Genomic DNA, 12,754 nt, shown 5'->3' on the forward strand with positions numbered 1-12,754 from the left:
TGAATTCAGTGATAAAATATGTAGTATATTGCATTATTTTTCACAAAATATTTTGGTGCCTTTCCCTTGCAGTGCCTTTCTTTATGGGAAGATTATACATCCCTGCTTTGTTGAACTTAGGTATGACCATGCCATGTAATTTGCTTTGGCCAATGAATTGTGAATGGAATAACATCCAAGACTTGTGTATATATATATTAGCTTCTTCTTTCAGAAAGAAACAATGGAAGAGTAACTGAAATCAATAAAAGTAGTCATCTTTTTATGGCTGAATAATCCATTGTATATATGGAATATATAACTTCATTTGTTGCTGGGCATTTAGTTTGCTTCCATATCTTGGCTATTGTAAATAGTGTTGCCATGAACATAAAGATGCATAGATCTTTACGAATTATTGTTTTGGTACTCTTTGGATAAATACCCAGAAGTGCAAAAAATGAAATCCTACCATTTGCAATGACATGGCTGGACCTAGAGGTTATTATGCTAAGTGAAATAAGTCAGAGAAAGATAAAATACCATATGATTTCACTTATATGTGGAATCTAAGGAACAAAAGGAACTAATCAAAATAGACTCATAAATATAGAGGACAGTCTGGTGACAGCCAGAAGGGAGGGGAGTGGGGGGACTGGGAGGAAGTGGTAAAAGGTTAAAGAAGTACAAATTAGTAGTTGATAGATGGTCATGGGAATGGGGAGCATGACATAGGGAGTGCAGTCAGCAGTAATGTAATGGCTAGGTGTAGAACCAGAGGGGAGATAGAGTAATCAGGAGGATCTTTTCATAAACTATATAAATATCTAAACAATGTACTGTAGTATACTTGAAACGAATAATAAAATAAAGGACTAAAAAAAAAGTAGTTACCTTAAGGAAAAGCAAACAATGGCAAGGGTATATAGGTAGGGAATAGGGATGGAAACTATACCTCCCTGAATGTACCTTGTTTTATAGTTTTGACTTTGAAACCATGATATTTTGTTTTCATATAATTTAAAAATAAAGCACAAAGAAAAAATATTGAAACAACATAGAGAAGAAATATTTCCACTGACTTTAAGACACTTCTGACTCAACATCCTTGGTGGGATATATCCTAGTGGCAAAAATAAACCCCAAGAAATCTTAAACTACATTCAGTGTGTGTGTGTGCATGCGCACACACACTTGAGACTTTCCTTATTTGTAACTTCTCAACAGGGAAATCTGGCTCATATTATCCTAGGTATATTTATGGATTTGCTCAAGTCTAGAATATACAAAGGACAGTTCTGGAATTGCTAACTCTAAAAAGCAAAAAAAAAATGTGTAGAATTCAATATATGTTTGTTACATTTAAAGGTAAAATTTACATACAACGAGATGCATCATTCTTAAAGCGTGCAATTCCATGTATTTTTACAAATGCTTGCATTCGTGTAATCCATATTATCCATAAAGATAATATGGATCTTTATATAGATCATTTCACCCATTGCCCCAGAAAATTCTCTTCTAGTCAAGTCCCAGGGATTCCTGCTCTGCCCCCAGAGGGAACCATGTATCGACTTTTTCACTATAAATTTATTTTTGGTGCTTGAGATTTGGTTTAAAATACTCAACGTGCCAATTAGTGTAGATGACAAAATTGTAATTGTTAAAACTGTTGATGGATATACATGGGGGTTTCTTTCACTGTTTCTCTACTTTTGTGAATTTTCGACATTGTCCATTTTTTTATGTTAAGTAACTTTTCAGTATTAGTTCAGGTGTAGTCTTCTTTACGAAGTAATGAGGGCACTAAAACTCTGTGTATGCTCCTTCATGAATTCTTATCATAGACCTTGAGTTTTCAAAATGATAAATCAGATAAGTATCAGGACATCTCAGGTAAAATATCTCCCTTCTCTCCAGTATCTATATAGACTCTCCCAGACTTTTCTCACAAAGCAAGTAATTTCATCTAAGTCAGGGAGGAAATTATGGAAGGGATTTGCTTTAATATGGTGTTTATACAAAATATTTTGAAAAATTCGATCAGAAAGATTTAAAAACATAACAAAGAAGGAGGCTTTTAATATTAAGCAGGGAGAGATGACTAGGGAGTCACCGCTAGTGGGGATGGGGTTTCTTTTTGGGATGATGTAATGTTCTGGAATTATAGGTGCTAGTTGGATGAACACTCTAAATATAAAAAACAATTATACACTTTATAAGGGTGAATTGTATGGCATATGAATTATATCTTAATAAAAATGTTATAAAAATTATTTTAAAACCAAAAAATAAAATATACAATTAATAGTAAATCCAAGCTACTTGTCCAAAAGTCTATACTTATTCACCCTATAATCCCTTATCAAGCTGGATGACAGATTACTTACATATGACAGTTTTTTTCTTCCCAATTTCAGCTGGATGATTTAAATGAGAGTAAGAAAGATACAACATAATCAGGAAAAATATTTATTTGCTTGCTTGTTTAATTAATTAATTATTTGTAGGAAGAATCTTTAAAAAACTTGTGATAGAATTATACTCCTCTTTGAAAAATGATACTTAAAGGCCACTAGCATCTCAAAGGGAAAGACAATGTTTTCCATTTCTGTTAAACATGGGATGAAGGAAGGTAGCTAAGTCCATCACAGAATTAAAACTATTGAGTTAAAACTTAATATCTCAGCCCCCAAAAGAGGAACTTGGAAGCAAAGAATAGTGAATGAGTCATCTGCATAAGTTTTGATATTAAAGATGATCTTATTGTGTTTTCTGTTTGTTTGTTTGTTTGTTTTTAATCTACAAAAACTGAAGCTTTGAGAACATGTTCCAGGGCACTTCATGGCCTTGCTTCTGAAAACCATTTGGAGAGTCTGAGTTTTTTACTGCTCACAGGGGTTAGGTTCAGATTACTCTGGTGGTAAAAGTCTGGAGGATGGTTATTAGAATCTTGTGTTCTTTTTTTAACCAGAATAAAAGCATTTTAAAAAAGTTCAGCAAATCGTTTAATTTCTCTTTCATTGCTGTATTGGTTGGCATGAAAATTCCCTCATAACTATTTCATCTAAATCATTCACCATATAAAACTAGGAACTTAGATATTTTCCCTGAAAGATATTCATGTAGATTCCACTCTTTAAAGTAGAGAAGCAGAAAGAAGTAAAACACAGTTGAACCTTAAACCATGGGTTTGAACTACTTATACATGGGTTTTTTCCAATAAATATATTGGAAACTTTTTGGAAATGTGCAACACCTTGAAAAAACTGGCAGATGAACCAGGAAGCCTAGAAATATCAAAAATTTTTAAAAGGTATGTCATAAATGCATGAAATATGTGTAGATACCAGTCTATTATCATTTACTGCCATAAAATATAGACAAATCTATCATAAAAAGTAAATTAATTAAAATTATATACAAAAACACAGACCATACATGGTGCCATTCTCAGTAATGTAAACGCGAAGATGCAGTATTATCATAACTGCATAGAATTAACTATAGTACATACTGTACTACTGTAATAGTTTCATAGCCACTTCCTGTTGTGTCAATTATACTAAGCTACCATAAAGCAATCTTATTGCTACTTCATTATCAATACATGAATCATACTTGTAAATAAATATGGATTTTTTTTCCACAATATCTTTTCATTTTTGATGTCTAGTGTTAGTAATATGTATAACAACTTTAGTGTTTTGTATCAGGACAATATTGATAGGCAGTTCATCTTGTAAACAATTGTCTTACAGTAAACTTACAGTATATATTATGTAGTATAGTACTGTAAATGTATTTTTCTCATGATTTTCTTAACATTTTCTTTTCTCTAGCTTTATTATTGGAATAGGTATATAATACATGTAACATACAAAATATGTGTTAATAGAATGCTTATGTTATCAGCAAGGCTTCCGGTCAACAGTATGCTATTAGTTGCTAAGTTTTTGGAGTCAAAAGTTATGCATGGATTTTTGATAGCATGAGAGTGGGGGCAGCATCCCTAACTCTTGCATTATTCAAGGGTCAAATATACCAGATTATTTGGAAGAACATAATGTATTCTTTTATATAATACGTTTAATGCATTGTTGATAATCTATATCCCAGTTTGTGTGGCCCCCATTGATTTAGTTTTTATATAGCCCAATTAGCTTTGTTCCAATTATACCAGTAAGCCATCTCTCAAATTCTGCTACCTTACAGATGTAAATGTTGTCTATAAGAGCTGATGATGGCAAGATCAGCACAAATTAATCACAACTACTCTGAAACATCTACTTTATTGATGATACTTTAACAACATCACCTTTCTACAGACATCAGGAATTATGATAAAGTTGTTCTTGTTGAGTCCCAGAGTTAATAGGTTAAACTAAAAGACGACTAATTCCTAGTCCTAGTCCTAACATTGAATTTAGTAACTGATGGGCTCCATATTTGCCAAATAAAGACCATTATTGAAAATTTTGCTGAGGGAAAACTATACTATTTTAACTACCATTGCAAAAGTTTAGCCAACGGATCATTTTGTGTAACTTTAAAAATCTAGAGATTTTTAAAACTTTTGTCTCTATTTAAAATATCTGTCATTCATACTTCCAGCAGTTTGATGACTCCTTAACTCTGATATTGCTACTAAATACTGTAGTTGCAGGGTTGGGGGGAAGTGATTACAGAACATGTCCTTAGTGGTTTGCCGGAATTCAAAAGGAATGTTATAAAAGTTCATCTGTGTTAAACAATATTTTAAAAACTGCTTCCATTTTTCAAACTACAAACAAAGCTACTTGTAGGACCACATTTTAAGGAAATTCACTATTCAAAACAAAGTAGGAGGTAGTGCTACACTTCTCCCTCTTTTTCCCACTAAGCACAGCTGTATACCTTGGACATATATAAAATAAACATAAGACAACTCTGAAAGATGAACAGAAGGCAGATTGGCTAAGGACCAAGGAATGCAAGTGAGTTTCCTGGGTTTTCTTTTGCCTCTTTTATCCCAGACTGTGTGTTGGTGAAACCAGCAGCCCAGAAACACCAATGAGAACACAACAAAAGCCAAGAAAAGCTGCTCCCTCAAGCCAAAAGACCAGGAAAGAGGCAGCCTTGAAAGGCAGTTTCACAGCAATTGCCCTACTCTACCCAAACACCAGAGAAAAAACCATGGCCTCACCCTTGTCAGCAAGGCAAAGTGCAGCTCCTAGACTTCTTCCCTCACTAGGCTGTAATGAGGGGTCCCCTGATCCGCCGTTGGAGTGGGAGCAGCAATGGCCCATGGGTAGCTGGGACTTTCATCCCTGCCTGATGGTCCCCCTACCGCCTATGGTGTCAGTGGATACCACTTGGGGAGACTACACTTCCACCCCCATTAAGCTTTCTCACCTCCATGGTATTAATGGAGCCCACAGTAATGAGGTCCCCCCCCATGCCTGTATGTCAAAAGCTTGATGTGATTCTAGATATTACTTCAATAAACTATGTAGAATTCTACATCATATAGGCTCTCTTCAAAGTATCTGTAACAACTGATAAAGTGATCTTTGATAAAGCCAATAATCGTGCCAGGTACTTATTCTACTTATATGAAATCCGTTAGAGACAGCAGATTTGTTGTTGCCAGGGACTAGAAGAAGGAAGGAGTGACAGCTTAATGAGCACAGATATTCTTTAGAAGTGAGGAAAAGGTTTAAAACTGATAGTGGCGGTGGTTGCATAGCACTGAATGTACTTAATGCCACTGAATTATGCATTTCAAATGGTTAAAATGACAAATTTTATGTTATGTTTATTTAACCACAATATCTTAAAAACCAAGAAAAATCTGAGAGAAATAATCATTGGGGCAGGGTTATATTACCAGATAACATTATAAAACTACAAAAATTAACTGAATATCGTACATGCGCTGAAATAAATGACAGATTAATGGAGCAGAATATAAATCCTGAGTTCAGAGTGTTTAAATACTTAGAATGGAATAAATGTGGTTTTGAAAATTGGAGAGAATATTTGATTATTTTATAAATGATTATGAGATCATAATAAAATATGGAAAAAAAATCAGCTGAATCTTCCCCCCACCTGGCAGTAGTGAGGAGGCACAATACTTAACCCCACTTCATCTATCAGTGTGGTATCAGAGATAGCCTACTAAAATAGATTTAAATGATACAGTTTCATAAAATCAAATGTCCAATATACAATAGAAAGTCACACTTTCATAGGGAGGACCAGGAAAATCTCAACTTGAAGGAGAAAGGACAATCAACAGATACCAATACAGAGATGACACAGATGTTGGAATTATCTGACAAGGATTTTAGAGCAGCCATCATTTTAAAAAGCTTCAATAAGCAATTGTGAACATGCTTGAAAAAATAAAGGAAAAAAACAGTCTTAGCAAAGAAATAGAAGGAAGAACCAAATGGAAATTTTAGAACTGAAAAATACAAATGAAATTAAAATCTCACTGGATGGGCTAAACAGCAGAATGGAGAGGACAAAGGAAAGAACCCGCAAGTTGAGGATAAAATAGAAATTACTTAATTTGAACAAAAAAAGGAGACTGAAAATACTGCCAATTGGTCTATAACAAAAAGATCTAACACTCTTGTCATCAGAATCCCACAAGGAGAAGAGAGGAAGTTGGGGCTGAAAAAGTATTTGAAAAAAATAAGTTGAAATTATCCCAAATTGGCAAAAGACATAAACCTATATATTCAAGAAGCTGAGTGAATCCAACCAGCATGAACCCAAAGAAGTCTATGATAAGAAAAACTTCAAGTGCTAAAAGAACTGTCAACTCCTAATTCTGTATCTGTTGAGATTATCCTTCAGGAATGGGGGATAAAGACATTCTCGGACAATTAAAAACTAAAATAATCTGTTGCTTGATTTGACCTACCCTAAAAGGATGACTAAAGGAAGTTCTTGAAACAATTACTTTTTTAAAGGAGCCTTGGAACCTCAGGAAGAAAAATGAAAAGAGCAAAAATATGGGTAAATATTATAGACTTTCCTTCTCTTGAGTTTTCTGAATTGGTTGATGGTAGAAACAAAATGTATAACATTGTCTAATATACTTAAACTGGTAAAATGTTGACATCAACTAATCTTTGCTGGGATGAAATAGTTCTGTATCCTAATTGTGGAGGTAGTTACAGGAATCTACATGTAATAAAAATGGTGTAGAACTATACACACTTGTTGAACTAATGTCAATTGCCTGGTTTTGATATTGTACTATACTTATCTAAGATGTATCTTTACTGCATTTCCAAGTCCCTATAAGTCTATAATTATTGAAAATAAAATGTTTTTAAAAGTGTAGAACAGGGACATTGATTATGCTACTTCAAAATGGCAGGGATGAGGTGGTAATCCTCCCCTTCTGAATAATTTCCAGCTCTCTGAGGATTAAACATGATTTGTTTTTTTCTAGGTACATTTCTCTCACAATTTATTATAAAGCTGGCCATTTTAATAATAGAAACAATTAAATATTTTCATGGAAACCCATCACAGTATATTGAAACTGAGAACATTTTTATGTAAAAAGTTGTTACATTACTGTTGATAACATATTTAGTAAAATAGTTTAGTTTTAGTTAATAAAACCCTCACCTATTTTAATAAAATTTATAAAAAAGAATGCAATCAAAGTCAAAAGATTATTCTGCCATGTAAAATGAACTGCTCCCCAAAGGATTGTGTCAATATTGGTTTTAAATAGGAAATTTCCATTTCAAATAGATTACACTAACTTGGGGGTCGGCAAACTTTTTCTATAAGGAGCCAGTTAATAACTATTTTAGGCTGTACAAGCCATAAGGATTCTGTTGCAGCTACTCAACCGTGTAGTGTTAGCAGCCATAGACAAATGTAAATGAATGGGCTATGTTCCCCCCGCCCCTAATTTTATTTACCAAACAGGCAGCAAGGGCCATTGTATGCTGACCTCTACATTAGCCTAATTTCAGGTTACTTATCTTCCAGTTAGTAAAAAAAAAAAAAAAAAAACTGTCCAAAATCAAAAAAATAGTTTTTAAAAATTATTGTTATGAACATTAACTAAAATGTAGCCAAAGTAGAATCTACTGAGGTAAAAGGCCTTGACTAACAATCAGGAAAGCTGAATTATTCTATCCTTTGTTCTGCCAGTAGCTGTAAAGGTTATGCAAATCACATACAGTAGTCTCCCCTTATTCATGGTTTTGCTTTCTGAAGTTTCATTTATCTGCAGTCAACTGTGGTCCAAAAGTAGAATATTCCAGAAATATTCTACTTTATAATAGAAAATTCCAGAAACACAATTCATGTTTTAAACTGCATGCCATTTTGAGTAGCATGATGAACTCTCTTGCCATTCTGCTCCATTCTGCTCAGGACATGAATCATCTCTTTGTCTAGTGTATTCATGCTGTATACACCATCCACCCATTAGTTATTTAGAAGCCAGATCAGTTATCAGATCAACTGTCTTGGTATTGCAGTACTTATGTTCAAATAATTCTTATTTTAATAATAGAATATTCACATAACTTTTATTACAGTATATTGCTATAATCGTGTTTATTAATCTCTTAGTCGGTAATCTCTTACTGTATCCAATTTATTAAATTTTATTATAGTTATGTATGTACAAGAAAAAAACATTATATACAGGGTTCAGTACTATCTGTGTGGTTTGAGGCATCCATTGGAGGTCTTGGAATGTATACCCCCATAGACAAGGGGGATGGATTACTATATTCCCTCTGAGATTCCATTACATCATCTCTACTTTGAGAGAATTTGAGGAAGGTATATATTTTTCTTTCCCAATTTTGTTACTATGAATTTCAATTCAGCAAGACATTCCCACTATTACCACTAGACTAAGATTTTAAACAGTTTCAAAAGAAAGGTAGACTCATTTTTATATAAATTGTAACAGAGGCCTATTTAAACACAATGTGCTGTGTTAAAATTGATCATTGGAAGATTTGATAAAAAAAAAAACAAACTGAAAAAGAATCCAAAACAATAGCATCAAATAACAAAATACATAGGGATAAAGTTAACAAAGGATGTACAAGGTCTTTCTACATTGAAAAATACAAAATAATTCTGAGAAAAATAAAATGAAATAAATAAATGGAAACACTATGTTTATGGATTGGAAGAGTCATTGTTAAAATCAAATTGATCTATAGATTCAATGAATTTCAATCAAAATCTCACAAGTCTTTATTTTAGAGGGTGATTTTGGTAGGAATAGACAAGCCAACTCTAAAATATCTTTGGAAACGCAAAGGACATAGAACAAAGAACAATCTTGAAAAAGAGGGAATTGGAAGTCCTATTTTACTGGACATTGAGACTTATAAAGTTCTGACAAAAGGATAAAACAAATAGATTAACAGAAGAGTGTCCACAAGGAGATCCACAGATATATGGTCAAATGATTTTAGACATGGACACCAAAACAATTCAGTGGGAAAAGGAAAATCTTCAACTAATGGTGCTGAAACAACTGAATATTCATATGGAAAACAAATATTTGACCCCTACCTAACACTACACAAAAAGTAATAATTCAAAATGATTCATGGACCTAAATATCACAGCTAAAACTATAAAGCTTAAAAAGAAAAAAATAATACCTTCATGACTTTGGAGTAAATAAAGATACAGAGAATACAGGATACAGAGAATATTAACGATAAGATAAAATAGACAAGCCACAGAGTGGGAAAAAATATTTATAACATAAATCTGACAAGACTTGTGTCCAAAATATATAAAAGGATTATCACAACTCTGTCCAATTAAAAGAAAAAAAGGACATGAAAAAGTATTCCTCATTTGTCATTAGGGAAATGCAAATTAAACCACCATGAAATACCACCACATACCCATGACAATAGCTAAAATGAAAAAGAAAGCCAACACTAAATGTTAGCAAGAATGTGAAGCAACAAGATTGCTCATATATTGCTGGCAGGAATAGAAAATGGTACAATCACTTTGGAAAACAGTTTCTTAAAATGTTAACTATACATCTATCCTATGACCTAGCAATTTTACTCATTTAATCTAAGAGAAATGAAAATGTGTCCACAAAAAATCCCCGGACAAGAATATCTATAGCAGCTTTATTCATAATAGCCAAACCTGAAATAGTCCAGGGGTCCATGAACAGAGATATGGATAAACTGGTATATTCAAAGAATACAACACAGCAGTAAAAAGGAACAAATTATGGATATAAGCACTAACATGGATGAGTCTTAAAAACATTATAGTGAGTGAAAGCCAGATGCCAGAAAGTATTCCATCTGTATAAACTTGAGAATAAGGAAAACTGTAACAACAGGAGTAGGGTTAAAGTAGTGTATGCATTTGTCAAGCCTAATAGTCTAGTATAGATTTAAATCTGTACAATTCGTTATTTGTGCATTAATATTCCCTTTTCCACAACAAAATAGTTGGTGATTAAAAGACTCTTGGGGTTAAAATTAAGGTTTTTAATCTAGCTCTTTTAAATCTGCAACAAACTGAAGGTATTATGCGGTAAATGATCTTGAACAATTTTAACTGTTTTTGCCAGTCTTAATTTGAATTTCGACAAGTTTGAGCTTAAAATGTATTCACTTCCTAAAATTAATTTGCCTCGGGCTAATCCCCTTTGCACCTATGTAAAGTGATCTATGTTGGAGTCCATAGATCGATGTTGCTTAGGCCTCCATGGACTGAGTCACACACCACCCCATTACATTACTAGGACTGTAATTTACTTCTTGTTCAATGTTCTCCAAGTGACCTTTATAACCTTTTCTTTAATAATTTTCTTCCAAACTGTGGTCAGTTGGAAAAGTTTGAGACGACAATTAGCATCTGACTAGAAAAGACATTTTCTCCAACTTTTCATGTGAAAACACCAAAATACAACATTAAAACAATTTCCCAACTGACTAAAACCACTCATACATTTTGCATATTTCATAAAAATTCTCATTAAGCTAAAATATTATAATGTTGAATTTTATTATAATTAAAACTGGATTTATAAACTATGAATAAACTCAATAGTACTGTTTAGTCCCTTGTAACCTTGTTAAAAGGACAAATTAACAACAGCTTTAACTATAGAGCTAAGTCATTAATAGAAAGATTTTATTTGGTCCAATATTGTGAAGGTTCTTCATGCTCTCTTTATGTCATTTGAACCAAAAAGTGTAAATGTATCTTTACAAGTATAAGTGCTTCTAAAAAAAACTATACAACTCTAAATTCAAGGCACAAAAACAGCTGAGAATATGCAACATACTGCAAAGAGCAAAGTAGCCAGATGAAAGAAAACAGGTCTTTTTTTTTTTTTAAATAAATATAGTAATTATAGTAAATGTGTTTATTATGAGTGTAATATAAAATGGTTTGGAAAAAATATAAATGTTGTCCAAATGACTCTGATTTTAATACTGGATAAATCTATCAAGTATAAAAATGAGTCATTAAATAGTGTATTATTTTTCTCATCCCTATCTATTTTTGTCAGAGAGATATTTATAAATATTTGCCTAAAATTGCATTATACTTCTTTCAAGACTTAGGCTTACCATTGTGGCTATGTGTTTTCAATGAAAACTGCCATGTGGCAGATTTTCCTCTACCTCTTTATGGAGCTTGTTTAGAAATGCTAGTTTCTAAGAAACTGTATAAATAAAGCCAATTTAGTGAGAAAACAGTGCAACCCGATGGATCAAATTGCCTAATTTCATCTGATGGTATATGAACCATACCAGGGACTCTGAAGCTCATCTGGCAAGGCTGGGTGTGATTACAGACTATGTGTGTAAATGTCTAGCACAGTACACTGCACAAACTTTAAAACAGATGGTTAGCACTGTCATTGTCATAATTATGACATTTGAGAAGTCAAATGCTAGGAAGAGAGCATTGTGTGATACCCTAAGCAGGCTGAAGTGATGGGTCTGAGTTATTCACAGTACAGAGCACATGCAAGGGCATAGGATGTGTATAGACAAGTTATATTCAAATATTTATCACCCTGAGCCTAATCAAAGGTAAATAAGGACTCTTAAACATTTTTTGTGTGTGAGAAGGGTATTCAGTTCTTTCAGTTATACAGCATACACTTTTACATTTCTATTTTTTAACAGAAATTTACTTTTCATTGGGACCTTGATACAACTTAAGTGTTCAATCCTAAGCAAATTAAATTCTATTGAGTATATTCTAATAAAACTTTTTGGGACAAAAGTTTCCAGAGGTCCAATGTCAAATTTTTTATGAACAAAGTAAAGGTTTATAAATATTTTGGCATTTCATAACTTTTCCTACTGTAGCTTGAGGGCTAATAAGAAACTCAACAGAAGTAGAGACTTGATGGCCTGCATGAATATGTTCTGTATCTCTTCCCTCGCTCTGGGAAATTTTATTCACAATAACAACATAATGGTGTCTTTTCACTAACCAAAGCAACCATTATGTTGATCAGATCACACTACCACTTGCAAGTGACCAAAATTAAGTGAATAACAAGCAATCACCACCATTCTCATTAGTGACGTTGAAAAGAAAAAAAATTAGGGTTTTTAACTGATAGGTACAAGCATTAGGCAAAAACAGAGATAAGAGAAGCCAAATCAAGTCAATATAAGTCAGTAATAAAATCTAAAAATAAGGCATCATTAAACTATAGATGTTATTCTAGGTCTCAAAAATTTGCAAGATATCTATTTAAATTAAAATCTCACTT

At 32.9% G+C, this 12,754-nt stretch overlaps 1 protein-coding gene across 1 annotated transcript in view; it reads left to right on the forward strand.

Annotated features, from left to right (window-relative positions):
• COA1 (cytochrome c oxidase assembly factor 1) overlaps nucleotides 1-276 on the forward strand; it is a 42,558-nt gene extending 42,282 nt beyond the window's left edge. Inside the window, exon 7 of the mRNA XM_039849452.1 lies at nucleotides 73-276. Within this exon, the coding sequence (XP_039705386.1) occupies nucleotides 73-139 (67 nt within the window). The 3' untranslated portion in view covers nucleotides 140-276. The remainder of the gene's footprint in view (nucleotides 1-72) is intronic.
• Nucleotides 277-12,754: the final 12,478 nt, after the last annotated feature.

This window comes from Pteropus medius, unplaced genomic scaffold, assembly GCF_902729225.1.
Source record: "Pteropus medius unplaced genomic scaffold, Ma_sr-lr_union100, whole genome shotgun sequence".
NCBI classification, from domain to species: domain Eukaryota; kingdom Metazoa; phylum Chordata; class Mammalia; order Chiroptera; family Pteropodidae; genus Pteropus; species Pteropus medius.